This window comes from Convolutriloba macropyga, chromosome 9 (assembly GCF_964194025.1).
Source record: "Convolutriloba macropyga chromosome 9, txConMacr16.3, whole genome shotgun sequence".
Taxonomy (NCBI): domain Eukaryota; kingdom Metazoa; phylum Xenacoelomorpha; order Acoela; family Convolutidae; genus Convolutriloba; species Convolutriloba macropyga.
Window position 1 is genome coordinate 58,074,947 of NC_134476.1, and position 25,995 is coordinate 58,100,941.

General features: G+C 33.8%; 1 protein-coding gene across 3 annotated transcripts in view; it reads right to left on the bottom strand.

The window, feature by feature from the left end:
* Positions 1-25,995, bottom strand: part of LOC142345493 (uncharacterized) — a 113,633-nt gene that overhangs the window by 31,531 nt on the left and 56,107 nt on the right. Inside the window, exon 2 of one of the 3 annotated variants that reach the window (XM_075397559.1) lies at positions 20,652-20,913. The exons of the other annotated variants lie outside the window; for them this stretch is intronic. Within the exon in view, the coding sequence (XP_075253674.1) occupies positions 20,820-20,913 (94 nt within the window). The 3' untranslated portion in view covers positions 20,652-20,819. Of the gene's footprint in view, positions 1-20,651; positions 20,914-25,995 lie in introns of those variants that run through there. 3 annotated transcript variants of the gene reach the window in all.

Below are 25,995 nucleotides of genomic sequence, written 5' to 3' on the forward strand. Positions count from 1 at the left end.
ACTTTTTTAAATACATACCGAATCAAAATAGAAAATCAATCAGTGTCTGTGTCATCTATTTAGGCACGCTTGTGTTTCAGAGCACTACTGGGGAACCCTCACGGCTTTACCAGTTTTTGGGTTTCTCGAGAAATTGACGATAATGAAAACTCGCTGCGATTTGTCTCTTCGTCAGTACTTTGATTTATAGATTTTCGTTATCCAATTTTTTCCATTGGATAGTTTTCAGTTCCTCTACAGGAACTCAAAAAAAATCCCAAATTGTTCTAAAATGAAAGTTTGTCTGAGTTTCAGCAGCCTGTTTTAGCCTCTAGGTGCGCCGCCCACTGATTGACCTTGAACAGGTTTTCAATTTGGAACAAATCAGTATTTCGTTCCAATTCAGTTCTTGCTGATTCTGGGGTCCAAAATCCCAGTTCTACAGTCAAATGCCAGCTTCCATTTGTTAGAAAAGTTACCGCAGAGGAGGAGGAGTCTAAATAGATTCTTTTAGGAGTAATAATGCAAATATCCCACTATATGAACCAAAAGCCTCAAACTTGGAAAATTCAAATTTTTCAAAAAATTTTGCAAAAAAAGCTCAAATTTTTTGAAGCCCTAAAAGAGTTTGTAATGGATCGGATTTAGTGCTATAAAAGAACACTAAAAAGATGGTTTTTTGTTTTTTTTGTTCACTAGTACAGTATGGGAGTCAACACTCTAAAAGTTTTTGAATTTTTACAAAATTTTTGGGAAATACGTAAGCTTTAAAAATGGTCTGAAATAAAAATTGCGCTATAAAAATTCACTCAAAAAATGTTTTCTGTTGATCTGTTGTTTTTTCTGACGAGTTTTATAGTAAAAAAAGAGTGAAAAGTTTCTTGAAAAAGACAACAGAGTTTTTATCAGAGTTTTATCTGTGGTAATGTTTGAACTTTCTTTTTTTGAATACAAACTAAATCGAATTAGAACACAAATACTAAATCAATCAGTGTCAATGTCATCTATAAAGACACGGGTGTATTTCTGAGCATTAGTGGGGAACCCGCATTGCTCTACCAATTTTTGTGTTTCTCGAGAAGTTGACGGTAATGAAATCTCGCTGCAATTTGTCTCTTCGTCCGTACTTTGGTTTATAGAGTTTCGTTATCCAATTTTTTCCATTGGATAGTTTTCAGTTGCTCTACAGGAACTCAAATAGAAAAACCCGAATTGTTTTAAAATGAAAATTTGTCTGATTTTTAGCAGCCTGCCTTAGCCTCTAGGTGCTGCACCGACTGATTAAACTTGAACAGGTTTTCATTTCCAAACAAATCAGAATTTCGTTCGAATTCAGTTCTTGCAGATTCTGGGGTCCAAAACCCCATTTCTACAGTCAAATGGCAGCTTCCACTTGTTGGAAAGGTTACTGCAGAGGAAGAGGAGTCTAAGTAGAGCCTTAAAGGAGTAATAATGAAAATATCCCATTATATAGACCAAAAGCCTCAAACTTGGAAAAATCAATTTTTTCAAAAAATGTTGCAAAAAATATAACAGCACTAAAAAGGATTTTTTTAGTTCTTTTTATTCACTAGTACAGTATGGGAGTCAAACCTCGAAAAAATTTTAAGTTTTTACCATTTTTCTGAGAAATAAGTTAGTTTTAAAAATGGTCTGAAATGATATTTGCGCTATGAAAATGCTCACAGAAGAATTTTCTGTTGACTTGTTGTTTTTTTTTCTGACGAAGTGGTTTGTTTCGAAAAAGAGTGAAAATATTCTTGAAAAGGACGACTTGATTAACAGTGTATTATTCTTTTTAATGTTGAAACTTTTTTTAAATACATACCGAATCAAAACAGAAAATCAATCAGTGTCAGTGTCATCTGTTTAGGCACGCCTGTGTTTCTGAGCACTAATGGGGAACCTTCACGGCTTTACCAATTTTTTGTGTTTCTCGAGAAATTGCCGATAATGAAAACTCGCTGCGATTTGTCTCTTCGTCCGTACTTTGATTTATAGATTTTCGTTATCCAATTTTTTCCATTGGATGGTTTTCAGTTCCTCTACAGGAACTCAAAAAAAAAATCCCAAATTGTTCTAAAATGAAAGTTTGTCTGAGTTTCAGCAGCCTGTTTTAGCCTCTAGGTGCGCCGCCAACTGATTGACCTTGAACAGGTTTTCAATTTGGAACAAAACAGTATTTCGTTCCAATTCAGTTCTTGCTGATTCTGGGGTCCAAAATCCCAGTTCTACAGTCAAATGCCAGCTTCCATTTGTTAGAAAAGTTACCGCAGAGGAGGAGGAGTCTAAATAGATTCTTTTAGGAGTAATAATGCAAATATCCCACTATATGAACCAAAAGCCTCAAACTTGGAAAATTCAAATTTTTCAAAAAATTTTGCAAAAAAAGCTCAAATTTTTTGAAGCCCTAAAAGAGTTTGTAATGGATCGGATTTAGAGCTATAAAAGAGCACTAAAAAGATGGTTTTATTTTTTTTTTGCTCACTAGTACAGTATGGGAGTCAACACTCTAAAAGTTTTTGAATTTTTCCAAAATTTTTGGGAAATACGTAAGCTTTAAAAATGGTCTGAAATGAAATTTGCGCTCTAAAAATTCACTCAAAAAATGTTTTCTGTTGATCTGTTAATTTTCTGACGAGTTTTATAGTAAAAAAAGAGTGAAAAAGTTCTTGAAAAAGACAACTTGATTTACAGTGTTTCATTAGTGGTAATGTTTTAAATTTTCTTTTTTTGAGTACAAACTAATTCAAATTAGAACACAAATACTGAATCAATCAGTGTCAGTGTCATCTATAAAGACACGGGTGTTTTTCTGAGCATTAGTGGGGAACCCTCACTGCTCTACCAATTTTTGCTTTTCTCGAGAAATTAACGGTAATGATATCTCGCTGCAATTTGTCTCTTCGTCCGAACTTTGGTTTATAGAGTTTCGTTATCCAATTTTTTCCATTGGATAGTTTTCAGTTACTCTACAGGAACTCAAATAGAAAATCCCGAATTGTTTTAAAATGAAAATTTGTCTGATTGTCAGCAGCCTGCCTTAGCCTCTAGGTGCTGCACCGACTGATTAAACTTCAACAGGTTTTCATTTCCAAACAAATCAGAATTTCGTTCGAATTCAGTTCTTGCAGATTCTGGGGTCCAAAACCCCATTTCTACAGTCAAATGGCAGCTTCCTTTTGTTAGAAAGGTTACTGCAGAGGAAGAGGAGTCTAAGTAGAGCCTTATAGGAGTAATAATGAAAATATCCCATTATATAGACCAAAAGCCTCAAACTTGGAAAAATCAATTTTTTCAAAAAATGTTGCAAAAAATATAACAGCACTAAAAAGGATTTTTTAGTTCTTTTTATTCACTAGTACAGTATGGGAGTCAAACCTCGAAAAAATTTTAAGTTTTTACAATTTTTCTGAGAAATAAGTTAGTTTTAAAAATGGTCTGAAATGATATTTGCGCTATGAAAATGCTCACAGAAGAATTTTCTGTTGACTTGTTGTTTTTTTTTCTGACGAAGTGGTTTGTTTCGAAAAAGAGTGAAAATATTCTTGAAAAGGACGACTTGATTAACAGTGTATTATTCTTTTTAATGTTGAAACTTTTTTTAAATACATACCGAATCCAAACAGAAAATCAATCAGTGTCAGTGTCATCTGTTTAGGCACGCCTGTGTTTCTGAGCACTAATGGGGAACCTTCACGGCTTTACCAATTTTTTGTGTTTCTCGAGAAATTGACGATAATGAAAACTCGCTGCGATTTGTCTCTTCGTCCGTACTTTGATTTATAGATTTTCGTTATCCAATTTTTTCCATTGGATAGTTTTCAGTTCCTCTACAGGAACTCAAAAAAAATCCCAAATTGTTCTAAAATGAAAGTTTGTCTGAGTTTCAGCAGCCTGTTTTAGCCTCTAGGTGCGCCGCCCACTGATTGACCTTGAACAGGTTTTCAATTTGGAACAAATCAGTATTTCGTTCCAATTCAGTTCTTGCTGATTCTGGGGTCCAAAATTCCAGTTCTACAGTCAAATGCCAGCTTCCATTTGTTAGAAAAGTTACTGCAGAGGAGGAGTAGTCTAAAAAGATTCTTTTAGGAGTAATAATGCAAATATCCCACTATATGAACCAAAAGCCTCAAACTTGGAAAATTCAAATTTTTCAAAAAATTTTGCAAAAAAAGCTCAAATTTTTTGAAGCCCTAAAAGAGTTTGTAATGGATCGGATTTAGAGCTATAAAAGAGCACTAAAAAGATGGTTTTATTTTTTTTTTTTTGCTCACTAGTACAGTATGGGAGTCAACACTCTAAAAGTTTTTGAATTTTTCCAAAATTTTTGGGAAATACGTAAGCTTTAAAAATGGTCTGAAATGAAATTTGCGCTCTAAAAATTAACTCAAAAAATGTTTTCTGTTGATCTGTTAATTTTCTGACGAGTTTTATAGTAAAAAAAGAGTGAAAAAGTTCTTGAAAAAGACAACTTGATTAACAGAGTTTCATTTCTGGCAATGTTTTAAATTTTCTTTTTTTGAGTACAAACTAATTCAATTTAGAACACAAATACTGAATCAATCAGTGTCAGTGTCATCTATAAAGACACGGGTGTTTTTCTGAGCATTAGTGGGGAACCCTCACTGCTCTACCAATTTTTGCTTTTCTCGAGAAATTAACGGTAATGATATCTCGCTGCGATTTGTCTCTTCGTCCGTACTTTGGTTTATAGAGTTTCGTTATCCAATTTTTTCCATTGGATAGTTTTCAGTTACTCTACAGAAACTCAAATAGAAAATCCCGAATTGTTTTAAAATGAAAATTTGTCTGATTGTCAGCAGCCTGCCTTAGCCTCTAGGTGCTGCACCGACTGATTAAACTTCAACAGGTTTTCATTTCCAAACAAATCAGAATTTCGTTCGAATTCAGTTCTTGCAGATTCTGGGGTCCAAAACCCCATTTCTACAGTCAAATGGCAGCTTCCTTTTGTTAGAAAGGTTACTGCAGAGGAAGAGGAGTCTAAGTAGAGCCTTATAGGAGTAATATTGAGAATATTCCATTATATAGACCAAAAGCCTCAAACTTGGAAATTTTAATTTTTTCAAAGACTTTTGCAAAAAAATTCAAATTTTTTGAAAACCTAAAAGAGTTTGTAATGGATCGGATTTAGTGCTATACAAGAGCACTAAAAGGATTTTTTAGTTCTTTTTGATCACTAGTACACTATGGGAGTCGAAACTCTAAAAGTTTTTGACTTCTTAGAAAATTTTTGGGATTATGTTAGCTTTAAAAATGGTCTGATGTGATGATTGCGCTATAAAAGCGCACTCAACAAAAATTTTCTGTTGACCTGTTGTTTTTTCTGACAAGGTTTCTATTGAAAAAAGAGTGAAAATGTTCTTTAAAAAGACGACTTGATTAACGGTGTTTTATTCTTTGTAATGTTTAATCTTTGTTTTTTTTTTAATACAAACTAATTCAAAATAGAAAACAAATAATAAATCAATCAGTATCAGTGTCATCTATAAAGACACGGGTGTACTTCTGAGCATTAGTGCGGAACCCTCACTGCTCTGCCAATTTTTGTATTTCTCGAGAAATTGACGATAATGAAATCTCGCTGCGATTTGTCTCCTCGTTCGTACTTTGATTTATAGAATTTCATTTTCCAATTTTTTTCCATTGGATATATTTCAGTTCCTCAACAGGAACTAAAAAAACTCAATTTTTTTCAAAATGAAAATCTGACTGAGTTTCAGCAGCCTGCTTTAGCCTATAGGTGCTGCGCCGACTGACTAAACTTGAACAGGTTTTCATTTCCAAACAAATCAGAATTTCGTTCGAATTCAGTTCTTGCAGATTCTGGGGTCCAAAACCCCATTTCTACAGTCAAACGGCAGCTTTCATTTGTTAGAAAGGTTACTGCAGAAGAAGAGGAGTCTAAGTAGAGCCTTATAGGAGTAATAATGAAAATATCCCATTATATAGACCAAAAGCCTCAAACTTGGAAAATTTAATTTTTTCAAAGACTTTTGCAAAAAAAAATCAAATTTTTTGAAAACCTAAAAGAGTTTGTAATGGATCGGATTTAGTGCTATACAAGAGCACTAAAAGGATTTTTTAGTTGTTTTTGATCACTAGTACACTATGGGAGTCAAAACTCTAAAAGTTTTTGAATTCTTAGAAAATTTCTGAGATTATGTTAGCTTTAAAAATGGTCTGAAGTGATGATTGCGCTATAAAAGCGCACTCAACAAAAATTTTCTCTTGACCTGTTGTTTTTTCTGACCAGGTTTCTTTTGAAAAAAGAGTGAAAACGTTCTTTAAAAAGACGACTTGATCAACAGTGTTTTATTCTTTGTAATGTTTAAACTTTCTTTTTTTTGAATACAAACTAATTCAAAAGAGAAAACAAATACTGAATCAATCAGTGTCAGTGTCATCTATAAAGACACGGGTGTATTTCTGAGCATTAGGTCGGAACCCTCACTGCTCTACCAATTTTTGTATTTCTCGAGAAATTGACGATAATGATCTCGCTGCAATTTGTCTCCTCGTCCGTACTTTGATTTATAGAATTTCATATTCCAATTCTTTTCCATTGGATATATTTCAGTTCCTCAACAGGAACTCAAAAAAAACTCAATTTTTTTTTCAAAATGAAAACTTGACTGAGTTTCAGCAGCCTGCTTTAGCCTCTAGGTGCTGCGCCGACTGATTAAAATTGAACAGGTTTTCATTTCCAAACAAATCAGAATTTTGTTCGAATTCAGTTCTCGCAGATTCTGGGGTCCAAAACCCCATTTCCAAGGTCAAATGGCAGCTTTCATTTGTTAGAAAGATTACTGCAGAAGAAGAGGAGTCTAATTAGAGCCTTATAGGAGTAATAATGAAAATATCACATTATATAGACCAAAAGCCTCAAACTTGGAAAATTTAATTTTTTCAAAGACTTCTGCAAAAAAATTCAAATTTTTTGAAAACCTAAAAGAGTTTGTAATGGATCGGATTTAATGCTATACCAGAGCACTAAAAGGATTTTTTAGTTCTTTTTGATCACTAGTACACTATGGGAGTCAAAACTCTAAAAGTTTTTGAATTCTTAGAAAGTTTTTGAGATTATGTTAGCTTTAAAAATGGTCTGAAGTGATGATTGCGCTATAAAAGCGCACTCAACAAAAATTTTCTGTTGACCTGTTGTTTTTTCTGACAAGGTTTTTATTGAAAAAAGAGTGAAAATGTTCTTTAAAAAGACGACTTGATTAACAGTGTTTTATTCTTTGTAATGTTTAAACTTTCTTTTTTTTTGAATACAAACTAATTCAAAAGAGAAAACAAATACTAAATCAATCAGTGTCAGTGTCATCTATAAAGACACGGGTGTATTTCTGAGCATTAGTGCTGAACCCTCACTGCTCTGCCAGTTTTTTTATTTCTCGAGAAATTGACGATAATGAAATCTCGCTGCGATTTGTCTCCTCGTCCGTACTTTGATTTATAGAATTTCAATTTCCAATTTTTTTCCATTGGATATTTTTCAGTTCCTCAACAGGAACTCAAAAAAACTCAATTTTTTTCCAAAATGAACGTTTGACTGAGTTTCAGCAGCCTGCTTTAGCCTCTAGGTGCTGCGCCGACTGATTAAACTTGAACAGGTTTTCATTTCCAAACAAATCAGATTTTCGTTCGAATTCAGTTCTTGCAGATTCTGGGGTCCAAAACCCCATTTCTACAGTCGAATGGCAGCCTCCGTTTCTTGGAAAAGTTACTGCAGAAGAGGAGGAGGAGTCTAAGTAGAGCCTTTTAGGAGTATTAATCCAAATATCCCATTATATCGACCAAAAGTCTCAAACTTGGAAAATTTAAATTTTTAAAAAAAATTTGCAAAAAAACCTCAAATTTTTTGAAACCCTCAAAGAATTTGTAATGGATTTAGTGCTATAAGAGGGCACTAAAAAGGGTTTTCTATTTCTTTTTGATCACTAGTACACTATGGGAGTCAAAACTCACAAAAGTTTCTGAATATTTACAAACTTTTTGAGAAATAAGTTAGCTTTAAAAATGGTCTGAAGTGATATTTGCGCTATAAAAGTGCACTCAAAAAGATTTTTCTGTTGACCTGTTGTTTTCTCTCGAAGTTTCTATTGAAAAAGTGGAAATGTTCTTGAAAAAAACGACTTGATTAACACTGTTTTGTTCTTTGTAATGATTAAACTGTCTTTTTTTAATACCAACTAATTCAAACTAAACAAATAGTAAATCAATCAATGTCAGTGTCGTCTATAAAGGCACGAGTGTTTTTCTGATTATTAGCGGGGAACCCTCAATGCTTTGCCAATTTTTGTGTTTCCCGAGAAATTGACGATAAAGAAATCTCGCTGCGGTTTGTCTCTTCGTCCGTACTTTGATTTATAGAACTTCGTTATCCAATTTTTTCCATTGGGTAGTTTTCAGATCCTCTACAGGAACTCAATTAAAAAATCCCAATTTTTTTTAAAAAGAAAATTTGTCTGAGTTTCAGCAGCATGCTTAAGCCTCTAGGTGTTGCGCCGAATAATTAAAATTGAACAGGCTTTCATTTCGTAACAATTTTGTTCAAATTCAGTTCCTGCAGATTCTTGGTTGCAGAATCCCAGTTGTACAGTGGAGGAGAGGTTACTGCGGAGGAGATAGAAAAGTCTAAGTAGAGCCTTTTAGGAGTAATAATGCAAATGTCCCATTATAAAGACCAAAAGCCTCAAACTTGGAAAAATGTTAAATTAAAAAAAAAAATTAGCAAAAAAAATTTAAATTTTTTTGAATTCCTGAAGGAGTATGTAAGGGATTTTGTGCAATAAAAGAGCACTAAAAAATTTTTTTGGTTACTTCTTTTTGCACCCAGTAGTACAGGAGAATTTTCGAGAAATAGGTTCGTTTTAAAAATGGTCTGAAATGGTATTTCCGCTATAAAAATTCTCTCGAAAAACATTTTCTTTGATCTTATTCTTGACGAGGTTTCTAGGGAAATAAAGAGTGAAAGTGTTCTTGAAAAATACAACTTGATTAACAGTGTTTTATTCTTTGTAATGTTGAAACTTTCTTTTTTTGAATACATACTAACTCAAAATAGAAAACAAATACTAAACCAAACAGTGTCAGTGTCATCTATAAAGGCATGCTTGTGTTTCTGAGCATTAATGAGGAACCCTTAATGCTTTGCTGATTCTTGTGCTTCTCGAGAAATTGGCAATAATGAAATCTCGATGCTAATTGTCTCTTCGTCCGTTCTTTGATTGATAGACTTTGGTTATCCAATTTTTTCCATCGATTAATTTTCAATACTCATTGATGTGGTGCTGGGCTTTCTGCCGTTTTCATCAAAATAAAAGAGCTGGGACTCTCCTGATTGTCTTCACCATCTCGATCAGATATCCGACTGAAATCAACATCATCATTCAATTCTTAATTTGTGGTTGAGGAATGATGGAAACCAAGATCAGGGATCTCCCAGTTGGACACTTCCCCTCCTATGGTAGATTTAACACAATGTACGTTCCAGGGAATTCTACTCCCAAGTCAATGCCCTCAAAAACGTTTTTGGCAAAGGTCTCTTCTCTCAGACCGTAATGTCCAGATAGTAGTGTCGTTTTACTGTCTGTGTTAATCTGACGCTTAACATCGTTTGACCTTCTGGGAATTTCAATGAGACACACAGTTTACTTTTGATGTTTATCCGAGCTAAAACTATCCTAGTCTCCAAAGATCACCTTTCTGCTATGTTTTTTTGAACAACTCGTGTGTTAGTTTGGTCTTTGCTTACTTCTTGGTCCCCTCGGTAGACATTTCGCCGTTCATTCCTGCAATTTTTGAAAACAGTTTTTGTTATCAGGCGCAAAACTCTTCAATTGGCGTACCTGCAAGTTCGCCTTCGAACATGAGTAGGGTTTGCAATTGGAGTGATCATGGAATTCAAGTTTCTCTTGAAGGTTTGAAGGATCAAAATTGTTCCTCAGCGTGGCGTTTTCGATTAAACCCTTATAGAAATTCGGAGTTAATATTTCGTAAATAAAAGACTTTTGTGCCTTAATACAAATTTGACCCTTCGTTTCCTTCTTCATGATATTTTTGCGAAAGCCTAACAAAAAGAGTTTCGAAATTTCTAATAAGCTAGCTTCTACTAATATGGTGCTGCGCCGACTGACTAAACTTGAACAGGTTTTCATTTCCAAACAAATCAGAATTTCGTTCGAATTCAGTTCTTGCAGATTCTGGGGTCCAAAACCCCATTTCTACAGTCAAACGGCAGCTTTCATTTGTTAGAAAGGTTACTGCAGAAGAAGAGGAGTCTAAGTAGAGCCTTATAGGAGTAATATTGAGAATAATCCATTATATAGACCAAAAGCCTCAAACTTGGAAATTTTAATTTTTTCAAAGACTTTTGCAAAAAAATTCAAATTTTTTGAAAACCTAAAAGAGTTTGTAATGGATCGGATTTAGTGCTATACAAGAGCACTAAAAGGATTTTTTAGTTCTTTTTGATCACTAGTACACTATGGGAGTCGAAACTCTAAAAGTTTTTGACTTCTTAGAAAATTTTTGGGATTATGTTAGCTTTAAAAATGGTCTGATGTGATGATTGCGCTATAAAAGCGCACTCAACAAAAATTTTCTGTTGACCTGTTGTTTTTTCTGACAAGGTTTCTATTGAAAAAAGAGTGAAAATGTTCTTTAAAAAGACGACTTGATTAACGGTGTTTTATTCTTTGTAATGTTTAATCTTTGTTTTTTTTTAATACAAACTAATTCAAAATAGAAAACAAATAATAAATCAATCAGTATCAGTGTCATCTATAAAGACACGGGTGTACTTCTGAGCATTAGTGCGGAACCCTCACTGCTCTGCCAATTTTTGTATTTCTCGAGAAATTGACGATAATGAAATCTCGCTGCGATTTGTCTCCTCGTTCGTACTTTGATTTATAGAATTTCATTTTCCAATTTTTTTCCATTGGATATATTTCAGTTCCTCAACAGGAACTAAAAAAACTCAATTTTTTTCAAAATGAAAATTTGACTGAGTTTCAGCAGCCTGCTTTAGCCTATAGGTGCTGCGCCGACTGACTAAACTTGAACAGGTTTTCATTTCCAAACAAATCAGAATTTCGTTCGAATTCAGTTCTTGCAGATTCTGGGGTCCAAAACCCCATTTCTACAGTCAAACGGCAGCTTTCATTTGTTAGAAAGGTTACTGCAGAAGAAGAGGAGTCTAAGTAGAGCCTTATAGGAGTAATAATGAAAATATCCCATTATATAGACCAAAAGCCTCAAACTTGGAAAATTTAATTTTTTCAAAGACTTTTGCAAAAAAAAATCAAATTTTTTGAAAACCTAAAAGAGTTTGTAATGGATCGGATTTAGTGCTATACAAGAGCACTAAAAGGATTTTTTAGTTGTTTTTGATCACTAGTACACTATGGGAGTCAAAACTCTAAAAGTTTTTGAATTCTTAGAAAATTTTTGAGATTATGTTAGCTTTAAAAATGGTCTGAAGTGATGATTGCGCTATAAAAGCGCACTCAACAAAAATTTTCTCTTGACCTGTTGTTTTTTCTGACCAGGTTTCTTTTGAAAAAAGAGTGAAAACGTTCTTTAAAAAGACGACTTGATCAACAGTGTTTTATTCTTTGTAATGTTTAAACTTTCTTTTTTTTGAATACAAACTAATTCAAAAGAGAAAACAAATACTGAATCAATCAGTGTCAGTGTCATCTATAAAGACACGGGTGTATTTCTGAGCATTAGGTCGGAACCCTCACTGCTCTACCAATTTTTGTATTTCTCGAGAAATTGACGATAATGATCTCGCTGCGATTTGTCTCCTCGTCCGTACTTTGATTTATAGAATTTCATATTCCAATTTTTTTCCATTGGATATATTTCAGTTCCTCAACAGGAACTCAAAAAAAACTCAATTTTTTTTTCAAAATGAAAACTTGACTGAGTTTCAGCAGCCTGCTTTAGCCTCTAGGTGCTGCGCCGACTGACTAAACTTGAACAGGTTTTCATTTCCAAACAAATCAGAATTTCGTTCGAATTCAGTTCTTGCAGATTCTGGGGTCCAAAACCCCATTTCTACAGTCAAACGGCAGCTTTCATTTGTTAGAAAGGTTACTGCAGAAGAAGAGGAGTCTAAGTAGAGCCTTATAGGAGTAATAATGAAAATATCCCATTATATAGACCAAAAGCCTCAAACTTGGAAAATTTAATTTTTTCAAAGACTTTTGCAAAAAAAAATCAAATTTTTTGAAAACCTAAAAGAGTTTGTAATGGATCGGATTTAGTGCTATACAAGAGCACTAAAAGGATTTTTTAGTTGTTTTTGATCACTAGTACACTATGGGAGTCAAAACTCTAAAAGTTTTTGAATTCTTAGAAAATTTTTGAGATTATGTTAGCTTTAAAAATGGTCTGAAGTGATGATTGCGCTATAAAAGCGCACTCAACAAAAATTTTCTCTTGACCTGTTGTTTTTTCTGACCAGGTTTCTTTTGAAAAAAGAGTGAAAACGTTCTTTAAAAAGACGACTTGATCAACAGTGTTTTATTCTTTGTAATGTTTAAACTTTCTTTTTTTTGAATACAAACTAATTCAAAAGAGAAAACAAATACTGAATCAATCAGTGTCAGTGTCATCTATAAAGACACGGGTGTATTTCTGAGCATTAGGTCGGAACCCTCACTGCTCTACCAATTTTTGTATTTCTCGAGAAATTGACGATAATGATCTCGCTGCGATTTGTCTCCTCGTCCGTACTTTGATTTATAGAATTTCATATTCCAATTTTTTTCCATTGGATATATTTCAGTTCCTCAACAGGAACTCAAAAAAAACTCAATTTTTTTTTCAAAATGAAAACTTGACTGAGTTTCAGCAGCCTGCTTTAGCCTCTAGGTGCTGCGCCGACTGATTAAAATTGAACAGGTTTTCATTTCCAAACAAATCAGAATTTTGTTCGAATTCAGTTCTCGCAGATTCTGGGGTCCAAAACCCCATTTCCAAGGTCAAATGGCAGCTTTCATTTGTTAGAAAGATTACTGCAGAAGAAGAGGAGTCTAATTAGAGCCTTATAGGAGTAATAATGAAAATATCACACTATATAGACCAAAAGCCTCAAACTTGGAAAATTTAATTTTTTCAAAGACTTCTGCAAAAAAATTCAAATTTTTTGAAAACCTAAAAGAGTTTGTAATGGATCGGATTTAATGCTATACCAGAGCACTAAAAGGATTTTTTAGTTCTTTTTGATCACTAGTACACTATGGGAGTCAAAACTCTAAAAGTTTTTGAATTCTTAGAAAGTTTTTGAGATTATGTTAGCTTTAAAAATGGTCTGAAGTGATGATTGCGCTATAAAAGCGCACTCAACAAAAATTTTCTGTTGACCTGTTGTTTTTTCTGACAAGGTTTTTATTGAAAAAAGAGTGAAAATGTTCTTTAAAAAGACGACTTGATTAACAGTGTTTTATTCTTTGTAATGTTTAAACTTTCTTTTTTTTTGAATACAAACTAATTCAAAAGAGAAAACAAATACTAAATCAATCAGTGTCAGTGTCATCTATAAAGACACGGGTGTATTTCTGAGCATTAGTGCTGAACCCTCACTGCTCTGCCAGTTTTTTTATTTCTCGAGAAATTGACGATAATGAAATCTCGCTGCGATTTGTCTCCTCGTCCGTACTTTGATTTATAGAATTTCAATTTCCAATTTTTTTCCATTGGATATTTTTCAGTTCCTCAACAGGAACTCAAAAAAAACTCAATTTTTTTCCAAAATGAAAGTTTGACTGAGTTTCAGCAGCCTGCTTTAGCCTCTAGGTGCTGCGCCGACTGATTAAACTTGAACAGGTTTTCATTTCCAAACAAATCAGATTTTCGTTCGAATTCAGTTCTTGCAGATTCTGGGGTCCAAAACCCCATTTCTACAGTCGAATGGCAGCCTCCGTTTCTTGGAAAAGTTACTGCAGAAGAGGAGGAGGAGTCTAAGTAGAGCCTTTTAGGAGTATTAATCCAAATATCCCATTATATCGACCAAAAGTCTCAAACTTGGAAAATTTAAATTTTTAAAAAAAATTTGCAAAAAAACCTCAAATTTTTTGAAACCCTCAAAGAATTTGTAATGGATTTAGTGCTATAAGAGGGCACTAAAAAGGGTTTTCTATTTCTTTTTGATCACTAGTACACTATGGGAGTCAAAACTCAAAAAAGTTTCTGAATATTTACAAACTTTTTGAGAAATAAGTTAGCTTTAAAAATGGTCTGAAGTGATATTTGCGCTATAAAAGTGCACTCAAAAAGATTTTTCTGTTGACCTGTTGTTTTCTCTCGAAGTTTCTATTGAAAAAGTGGAAATGTTCTTGAAAAAAACGACTTGATTAACACTGTTTTGTTCTTTGTAATGATTAAACTGTCTTTTTTTAATACCAACTAATTCAAACTAAACAAATAGTAAATCAATCAATGTCAGTGTCGTCTATAAAGGCACGAGTGTTTTTCTGATTATTAGCGGGGAACCCTCAATGCTTTGCCAATTTTTGTGTTTCCCGAGAAATTGACGATAAAGAAATCTCGCTGCGGTTTGTCTCTTCGTCCGTACTTTGATTTATAGAACTTCGTTATCCAATTTTTTCCATTGGGTAGTTTTCAGATCCTCTACAGGAACTCAATTAAAAAATCCCAATTTTTTTAAAAAGAAAATTTGTCTGAGTTTCAGCAGCATGCTTAAGCCTCTAGGTGTTGCGCCGAATAATTAAAATTGAACAGGCTTTCATTTCGTAACAATTTTGTTCAAATTCAGTTCCTGCAGATTCTTGGTTGCAGAATCCCAGTTGTACAGTGGAGGAGAGGTTACTGCGGAGGAGATAGAAAAGTCTAAGTAGAGCCTTTTAGGAGTAATAATGCAAATGTCCCATTATAAAGACCAAAAGCCTCAAACTTGGAAAAATGTTAAATTAAAAAAAAAAATTAGCAAAAAAAATTTAAATTTTTTTGAATTCCTGAAGGAGTATGTAAGGGATTTTGTGCAATAAAAGAGCACTAAAAAATTTTTTTGGTTACTTCTTTTTGCACCCAGTAGTACAGTAGAATTTTCGAGAAATAGGTTCGTTTTAAAAATGGTCTGAAATGGTATTTCCGCTATAAAAATTCTCTCGAAAAACATTTTCTTTGATCTTATTTTTGACGAGGTTTCTAGGGAAATAAAGAGTGAAAGTGTTCTTGAAAAATACAACTTGATTAACAGTGTTTTATTCTTTGTAATGTTGAAACTTTCTTTTTTTGAATACATACTAACTCAAAATAGAAAACAAATACTAAACCAAACAGTGTCAGTGTCATCTATAAAGGCATGCTTGTGTTTCTGAGCATTAATGAGGAACCCTTAATGCTTTGCTGATTCTTGTGCTTCTCGAGAAATTGGCAATAATGAAATCTCGATGCTAATTGTCTCTTCGTCCGTTCTTTGATTGATAGACTTTGGTTATCCAATTTTTTCCATCGATTAATTTTCAATACTCATTGATGTGGTGCTGGGCTTTCTGCCGTTTTCATCAAAATAAAAGAGCTGGGACTCTCCTGATTGTCTTCACCATCTCGATCAGATATCCGACTGAAATCAACATCATCATTCAATTCTTAATTTGTGGTTGAGGAATGATGGAAACCAAGATCAGGGATCTCCCAGTTGGACACTTCCCCTCCTATGGTAGATTTAACACAATGTACGTTCCAGGGAATTCTACTCCCAAGTCAATGCCCTCAAAAACGTTTTTGGCAAAGGTCTCTTCTCTCAGACCGTAATGTCCAGATAGTAGTGTCGTTTTACTGTCTGTGTTAATCTGACGCTTAACATCGTTTGACCTTCTGGGAATTTCAATGAGACACACAGTTTACTTTTGATGTTTATCCGAGCTAAAACTATCCTAGTCTCCAAAGATCACCTTTCTGCTATGTTTTTTTGAACAACTCGTGTGTTAGTTTGGTCTTTGCTTACTTCTTGGTCCCCTCGGTAGACATTTCGCCGTTCATTCCTGCAATTTTTGAAAACAGTTTTTGTTATCAGGCGCAAAACTCTTCAATTGGCGTACCTGCAAGTTCGCCTTCGAACATGAGTAGGGTTTGCAATTGGAGTGATCATGGAATTCAAGTTTCTCTTGAAGGTTTGAAGGATCAAAATTGTTCCTCAGCGTGGCGTTTTCGATTAAACCCTTATAGAAATTCGGAGTTAATATTTCGTAAATAAAAGACTTTTGTGCCTTAATACAAATTTGACCCTTCGTTTCCTTCTTCATGATATTTTTGCGAAAGCCTAACAAAAAGAGTTTCGAAATTTCTAATAAGCTAGCTTCTACTAATATGGTGCTGCGCCGACTGACTAAACTTGAACAGGTTTTCATTTCCAAACAAATCAGAATTTCGTTCGAATTCAGTTCTTGCAGATTCTGGGGTCCAAAACCCCATTTCTACAGTCAAACGGCAGCTTTCATTTGTTAGAAAGGTTACTGCAGAAGAAGAGGAGTCTAAGTAGAGCCTTATAGGAGTAATATTGAGAATATTCCATTATATAGACCAAAAGCCTCAAACTTGGAAATTTTAATTTTTTCAAAGACTTTTGCAAAAAAATTCAAATTTTTTGAAAACCTAAAAGAGTTTGTAATGGATCGGATTTAGTGCTATACAAGAGCACTAAAAGGATTTTTTAGTTCTTTTTGATCACTAGTACACTATGGGAGTCGAAACTCTAAAAGTTTTTGACTTCTTAGAAAATTTTTGGGATTATGTTAGCTTTAAAAATGGTCTGATGTGATGATTGCGCTATAAAAGCGCACTCAACAAAAATTTTCTGTTGACCTGTTGTTTTTTCTGACAAGGTTTCTATTGAAAAAAGAGTGAAAATGTTCTTTAAAAAGACGACTTGATTAACGGTGTTTTATTCTTTGTAATGTTTAATCTTTGTTTTTTTTTAATACAAACTAATTCAAAATAGAAAACAAATAATAAATCAATCAGTATCAGTGTCATCTATAAAGACACGGGTGTACTTCTGAGCATTAGTGCGGAACCCTCACTGCTCTGCCAATTTTTGTATTTCTCGAGAAATTGACGATAATGAAATCTCGCTGCGATTTGTCTCCTCGTTCGTACTTTGATTTATAGAATTTCATTTTCCAATTTTTTTCCATTGGATATATTTCAGTTCCTCAACAGGAACTAAAAAAACTCAATTTTTTTCAAAATGAAAATTTGACTGAGTTTCAGCAGCCTGCTTTAGCCTATAGGTGCTGCGCCGACTGACTAAACTTGAACAGGTTTTCATTTCCAAACAAATCAGAATTTCGTTCGAATTCAGTTCTTGCAGATTCTGGGGTCCAAAACCCCATTTCTACAGTCAAACGGCAGCTTTCATTTGTTAGAAAGGTTACTGCAGAAGAAGAGGAGTCTAAGTAGAGCCTTATAGGAGTAATAATGAAAATATCCCATTATATAGACCAAAAGCCTCAAACTTGGAAAATTTAATTTTTTCAAAGACTTTTGCAAAAAAAAATCAAATTTTTTGAAAACCTAAAAGAGTTTGTAATGGATCGGATTTAGTGCTATACAAGAGCACTAAAAGGATTTTTTAGTTGTTTTTGATCACTAGTACACTATGGGAGTCAAAACTCTAAAAGTTTTTGAATTCTTAGAAAATTTTTGAGATTATGTTAGCTTTAAAAATGGTCTGAAGTGATGATTGCGCTATAAAAGCGCACTCAACAAAAATTTTCTCTTGACCTGTTGTTTTTTCTGACCAGGTTTCTTTTGAAAAAAGAGTGAAAACGTTCTTTAAAAAGACGACTTGATCAACAGTGTTTTATTCTTTGTAATGTTTAAACTTTCTTTTTTTTGAATACAAACTAATTCAAAAGAGAAAACAAATACTGAATCAATCAGTGTCAGTGTCATCTATAAAGACACGGGTGTATTTCTGAGCATTAGGTCGGAACCCTCACTGCTCTACCAATTTTTGTATTTCTCGAGAAATTGACGATAATGATCTCGCTGCGATTTGTCTCCTCGTCCGTACTTTGATTTATAGAATTTCATATTCCAATTTTTTTCCATTGGATATATTTCAGTTCCTCAACAGGAACTCAAAAAAACTCAATTTTTTTTTCAAAATGAAAACTTGACTGAGTTTCAGCAGCCTGCTTTAGCCTCTAGGTGCTGCGCCGACTGATTAAAATTGAACAGGTTTTCATTTCCAAACAAATCAGAATTTTGTTCGAATTCAGTTCTCGCAGATTCTGGGGTCCAAAACCCCATTTCCAAGGTCAAATGGCAGCTTTCATTTGTTAGAAAGATTACTGCAGAAGAAGAGGAGTCTAATTAGAGCCTTATAGGAGTAATAATGAAAATATCACATTATATAGACCAAAAGCCTCAAACTTGGAAAATTTAATTTTTTCAAAGACTTCTGCAAAAAAATTCAAATTTTTTGAAAACCTAAAAGAGTTTGTAATGGATCGGATTTAATGCTATACCAGAGCACTAAAAGGATTTTTTAGTTCTTTTTGATCACTAGTACACTATGGGAGTCAAAACTCTAAAAGTTTTTGAATTCTTAGAAAGTTTTTGAGATTATGTTAGCTTTAAAAATGGTCTGAAGTGATGATTGCGCTATAAAAGCGCACTCAACAAAAATTTTCTGTTGACCTGTTGTTTTTTCTGACAAGGTTTTTATTGAAAAAAGAGTGAAAATGTTCTTTAAAAAGACGACTTGATTAACAGTGTTTTATTCTTTGTAATGTTTAAACTTTCTTTTTTTTTGAATACAAACTAATTCAAAAGAGAAAACAAATACTAAATCAATCAGTGTCAGTGTCATCTATAAAGACACGGGTGTATTTCTGAGCATTAGTGCTGAACCCTCACTGCTCTGCCAGTTTTTTTATTTCTCGAGAAATTGACGATAATGAAATCTCGCTGCGATTTGTCTCCTCGTCCGTACTTTGATTTATAGAATTTCAATTTCCAATTTTTTTCCATTGGATATTTTTCAGTTCCTCAACAGGAACTCAAAAAAAACTCAATTTTTTTCCAAAATGAAAGTTTGACTGAGTTTCAGCAGCCTGCTTTAGCCTCTAGGTGCTGCGCCGACTGATTAAACTTGAACAGGTTTTCATTTCCAAACAAATCAGATTTTCGTTCGAATTCAGTTCTTGCAGATTCTGGGGTCCAAAACCCCATTTCTACAGTCGAATGGCAGCCTCCGTTTCTTGGAAAAGTTACTGCAGAAGAGGAGGAGGAGTCTAAGTAGAGCCTTTTAGGAGTATTAATCCAAATATCCCATTATATCGACCAAAAGTCTCAAACTTGGAAAATTTAAATTTTTAAAAAAAATTTGCAAAAAAACCTCAAATTTTTTGAAACCCTCAAAGAATTTGTAATGGATTTAGTGCTATAAGAGGGCACTAAAAAGGGTTTTCTATTTCTTTTTGATCACTAGTACACTATGGGAGTCAAAACTCAAAAAAGTTTCTGAATATTTACAAACTTTTTGAGAAATAAGTTAGCTTTAAAAATGGTCTGAAGTGATATTTGCGCTATAAAAGTGCACTCAAAAAGATTTTTCTGTTGACCTGTTGTTTTCTCTCGAAGTTTCTATTGAAAAAGTGGAAATGTTCTTGAAAAAAACGACTTGATTAACACTGTTTTGTTCTTTGTAATGATTAAACTGTCTTTTTTTAATACCAACTAATTCAAACTAAACAAATAGTAAATCAATCAATGTCAGTGTCGTCTATAAAGGCACGAGTGTTTTTCTGATTATTAGCGGGGAACCCTCAATGCTTTGCCAATTTTTGTGTTTCCCGAGAAATTGACGATAAAGAAATCTCGCTGCGGTTTGTCTCTTCGTCCGTACTTTGATTTATAGAACTTCGTTATCCAATTTTTTCCATTGGGTAGTTTTCAGATCCTCTACAGGAACTCAATTAAAAAATCCCAATTTTTTTTAAAAAGAAAATTTGTCTGAGTTTCAGCAGCATGCTTAAGCCTCTAGGTGTTGCGCCGAATAATTAAAATTGAACAGGCTTTCATTTCGTAACAATTTTGTTCAAATTCAGTTCCTGCAGATTCTTGGTTGCAGAATCCCAGTTGTACAGTGGAGGAGAGGTTACTGCGGAGGAGATAGAAAAGTCTAAGTAGAGCCTTTTAGGAGTAATAATGCAAATGTCCCATTATAAAGACCAAAAGCCTCAAACTTGGAAAAATGTTAAATTAAAAAAAAAAAATTAGCAAAAAAAATTTAAATTTTTTTGAATTCCTGAAGGAGTATGTAAGGGATTTTGTGCAATAAAAGAGCACTAAAAAATTTTTTTGGTTACTTCTTTTTGCACCCAGTAGTACAGTAGAATTTTCGAGAAATAGGTTCGTTTTAAAAATGGTCTGAAATGGTATTTCCGCTATAAAAATTCTCTCGAAAAACATTTTCTTTGATCTTATTTTTGACGAGGTTTCTAGGGAAATAAAGAGTGAAAGTGTTCTTGAAAAATACAACTTGATTAACAGTGTTTTATTCTTTGTAATGTTGAAACTTTCTTTTTTTGAATACATACTAACTCAAAATAGAAAACAAATACTAAACCAAACAGTGTCAGTGTCATCTATAAAGGCATGCTTGTGTTTCTGAGCATTAATGAGGAACCCTTAATGCTTTGCTGATTCTTGTGCTTCTCGAGAAATTGGCAATAATGAAATCTCGATGCTAATTGTCTCTTCGTCCGTTCTTTGATTGATAGACTTTGGTTATCCAATTTTTTCCATCGATTAATTTTCAATACTCATTGATGTGGTGCTGGGCTTTCTGCCGTTTTCATCAAAATAAAAGAGCTGGGACTCTCCTGATTGTCTTCACCATCTCGATCAGATATCCGACTGAAATCAACATCATCATTCAATTCTTAATTTGTGGTTGAGGAATGATGGAAACCAAGATCAGGGATCTCCCAGTTGGACACTTCCCCTCCTATGGTAGATTTAACACAATGTACGTTCCAGGGAATTCTACTCCCAAGTCAATGCCCTCAAAAACGTTTTTGGCAAAGGTCTCTTCTCTCAGACCGTAATGTCCAGATAGTAGTGTCGTTTTACTGTCTGTGTTAATCTGACGCTTAACATCGTTTGACCTTCTGGGAATTTCAATGAGACACACAGTTTACTTTTGATGTTTATCCGAGCTAAAACTATCCTAGTCTCCAAAGATCACCTTTCTGCTATGTTTTTTTGAACAACTCGTGTGTTAGTTTGGTCTTTGCTTACTTCTTGGTCCCCTCGGTAGACATTTCGCCGTTCATTCCTGCAATTTTTGAAAACAGTTTTTGTTATCAGGCGCAAAACTCTTCAATTGGCGTACCTGCAAGTTCGCCTTCGAACATGAGTAGGGTTTGCAATTGGAGTGATCATGGAATTCAAGTTTCTCTTGAAGGTTTGAAGGATCAAAATTGTTCCTCAGCGTGGCGTTTTCGATTAAACCCTTATAGAAATTCGGAGTTAATATTTCGTAAATAAAAGACTTTTGTGCCTTAATACAAATTTGACCCTTCGTTTCCTTCTTCATGATATTTTTGCGAAAGCCTAACAAAAAGAGTTTCGAAATTTCTAATAAGCTAGCTTCTACTAATATGGACTTTGTCCAAGTAGTAAACTGTTTCTTCCAGGTAGTTAAGGAAAAGCGTTGATCCACAATTTTGATTGACGAGTTGAGTTGAGTAAATCAATATCATTCCCGACAAACGTACCGGTTACTCTATTTCTCAGGCTTTCACACAGTTTTCCTGTGGGTAGAATCGGTTTTTTTGTGAAAGTTACCATTCAATTTTGCCTCAGCTTGCTGACGTTTCTTAGTGGTCAATTGAATGTAACTTCAGAGCCATTTTGATAGAAAGAATCTAAACGCCCGATGCAACTTGTTGATTTGTATTCTATACAATACAAAGAATTTATTTTCCCGACAAGGAGTTACCCAGTTCTCTTTTTGGTAATAATTCTGCCCCAAATATTTTGTTACTGTTTGAAATTTTAAGAGCAAAATTTAGTTCTGGTTGACAATCGCTCAACTCTTCAGGACCAAAATGTTCTCAGTACAAAATTAGGAGAAAGTCTTTTGTTGGTCATGTAGTTTCTTCCGCAATTTCTTCGGCAATTTTTTTCGCAACTTCTTCCACAATTCCAATATCCTTGAGGGGAAGAAAATGATATAGCGTGACTCTGCCGTAAAAGTTATTGACATCAATGTACAGTATGCAAAAAGGCTCTTTTATTTCAACATAACTGCTGCGGACCGAACTGTAAGCAACTTCTAAGCGAGAATTGTACACTGATGCCAAATCACTTTACATCACTCTCCCCGTCATATCTAAGATCTTAAGATTTGTCAACAATTCCAATCGAGTCCGTAAGTGTCATATCAAACATATAAGAAGATCTTAAGGAACTCATTTAAAATTCAAGGCAATAAATAGATCATTGTTGGTTGGAATAACGTTATAGATCATTGTTTGTTGGAATAACGTCTTTCTTTTCATGTTCCAGGAAGCTGATTAAAAAGCTTTGACAAAACGGTGTTTGTCATAGTTCTTCATTTTCAGCACAACGAATAGTGTGAAATTGATACGCCTAATGTTGCATTCGCTGTTAGCATATGCAATAAAACTTACAGTAAAATGACAATGATCTGTGTCTTTTTTGATCGTTGATGAATTCGTCTTTATAATTCTAGCTTTTTAAGTTTTTTTTGGATGGTGCCACTTCAGTCACTTTTGGAAAATCACGCTTCAGGTTGATGAAAAAAAGTGCAATTTTTTTTCTAAATTGGTCCAAAACTTCTATGCAGCAAAGCCCTGTATATATGTCAAAGTAAATTAGCGGTTAGATTCAATCGTTCAATTTCTAAAACACACTAACTGCATGTTGATGATGTTCAAAGACACCTGTACTAAAACTTTGTAACCTGTTCTTTAGTTTGTTGCTGAAAAAGAAATCTTTAGCAGTTGAGCATCAAATTGGTTATTGCTCGCTGGTTAAGAGGGCAAAATGAAATCCTGGCAGTGGGACTAAGCACCTAAGAGGTCAGTTTTTGCGCCCATGAAAACTTCTCTAATTTACACCTTCTAATTTAAATTTCACTACCCCACCTGTAGTTTGAGAGCAACTCTTCCTCTTCCAACGTTAGTCGGTTTAAGTTTAAGTGAAACGATAGGTTTTCTTGCTTTACGATTGGAACCGTCGATGAATAAAATCTCAGATCGTTTAAAAAAAGCAAGCAATTGGACATCACAACATAAGCTACTACACCACAGTGGAAAATCAACTTTCGAAATCTCAAAGATGTAATATATACAGAAAATATAGCTATGAAGATTGTAGATAGTCATAAATCAGCAGCTAGAACACAATAAAAAAACAAAAAGGCGTTAGATAACAACTAACTAAACAAATCGAGCCATAAATTACTAACATTTTCGACAGATTGCCGGAATAGCTACAAAATAGGTTTGCGTGCCGTATAATAGAGCGAGAAACATATACAGATCTAGTTTGAAGGAACGCAGCTTAAAAAGCTATGTAAAAACATCTAGCGCTGAATTTATAAAGCTTGTTTGAACTCATTCCGCAGCATCTTTTTTATTAGGGACCTTTTTTACACATATTAGTTCTTTCGAGTTTAATGTAATTCAAATGAAACTTAAGTTTGAAAGTGCACCAGTCATTCTACTCAGTGATTAAGTCACGTATGATCAGAAATTGATCACGCAATCGACTTAGAATTTTTTTGCTACAGAGAAAGAGGAATGACCTCACGTTTGCAAAAACCGTCAGTGAATATACGAAGTAATTCGGAAAATTTGACTTTTTCAGCTTTGTGAACTAACGTAAAACGAAAAAAGAGCGTCAGACGAAGAAAAAGAACCGAGAGCTTCGCAAAAACAGCTTCGCTCAGCTTACAGATTGGCAGCTTTAGTTATGAAATTTTCCCCAAATGAGCCATCAAAACGAATAGAAATATAACAGCAGAGAGGCTAAAGTTCAAATATAAATTTCCATTTTTCAAAATCTTTATTTTCTAAGCGATTAAAACCATTAGGTATCATAAGAAATCGTCAATAATTTTCCTTTTTATTTCTTGATGCATAGCTGAGGAAGCAATCCAAACCTGTTACATCGCTTAGGGGTTCAGTTCAAATCTGTCATTATCCAAATAATTTTATACGACTACAAAAAAAAACAAAAAGCAGGCGCCAAACATTTTAACAAAAAAAGACATAGCAGCCCATAAGAGAAACGTTTGTTCACTGTAAACAACATTAGCTCAATTACGAAATCTTTTAACAAAACAACTAGCTCCCCATTAGTCTATTGGTGCGACAAGGGAACAAAGAATAACCACAGAGACTGAGACTTTGCAGTTATCCAAAATCCCTTCTTTAAAATGAAAATGCGGAGTATTGAAGCCAAGAAACAATTAACTGAGAATTGAACGGTAGGAAAAAATGGAATTTAGCTCGCTTAAAAAAATATACGGCATGTCTTTACAGAGACTAAGCTACCTATCCTTGTAAAGGGTCTAAAAGACAAAGAGCACGATTTATTGACCATTATAGAAAACTCAAAGAATTTTTCATGAAAACATATTGTCTCAGCTTTATTTTCATCATTATAATAAAAATCAAGGAAACAGATTTTGCTTGCTACTTCAAAAATTTGGCAGTACCAATCAATAATAACACTATGTTAGCTAACGTCGGAAAAAGATTAAAAATCAAATAATTCAAAAATTCTTTTTTGAAAACTTTATATCTGAAATTCATCCAAACCATTAGAATATTGTACAGTTTTTGAGTTGGTACATTTTCACATCTGAAAGGAGTCATTGAGAACTTTCAAGGTATAGGTTTCCAAAACGACAACAAAAACAACAAAAAACCAGCAGCCCGCTTTAGCTTCTATCTGCTGCGCCGACTGATGAAACTTGAACAAGATTTCATTTCGAAACAAATCAGAATTTTGTTCGAATTCATTTTTTGTAGGGTCTGGAGTTCAGAATCCCCGTTCTATAGTCAGATTGCGGCTCCCATTTGTTGGAAATGTAAACGCAGAGGAGGAGGAGTCTAAGTAGTGCCTTTTAGGAGTAATAATGCATATGTCCCATTATAAGGACTCCCATAAAAGCCTCAAACTTGGAAAAATGTTAAATATATCAAAAAAAAACTTAGCGCAAAAATTCAAATTTTTGTACTCCTTAAAGAGTATGTAATGGATTTTGTGATGTAAAAGAGCACTAAAACTGCTTTTTTTGTTGACTTCATTTTGCTCACTAGTACAGTATGGGGGTCGAAACTCTAAAAGATTTCAAATTTCTACAAAACTTTCGTGAAATGAGTTAGTTTTAATAATGGTCCGAAAAGGTCTATGGACCAAAGGCCTCAAACTTGGAAAAATGATAGGTTTTTCAGAAAAAAATTGTGGAAAAAATATTTCAATTTTTTTTTAAACTCTAAAATGGCATGAATTGGATTTTGTGTTACAGAACCATTTTCTGCTGGTCTGTTTTTTATGACAATGTTTTTCAGGATTTATACACTAAAAACATTATTCAAAAGGCCAATTTTTTAATCTAAATATCTATCATTTATTTGTTTTTCTCTCTGAAAATTAGCGTGACAACCGTTGCAAAAATGGATTTGATATTTATTCATTAGAAAATTGACCAAAAAAGTTGAGTTTTTGGATTATAGTGAACGGTTTGTGTACTTTTTGACATTATGTCTTTCTTTGGACCCAGACTTTAACTCAGAAACTGCGGTCAAGATTAGACCATATGTTTTTAATTAGGTATTGACAACTCTTTCTGTGATACATTACGTAATTCTTACAAATTTGTTCAATAACATGCAATACTTCATGACGTCTCAGGGTTTATTGCAGTATGAAATAGTATAAATTTTTTTGATTACATAC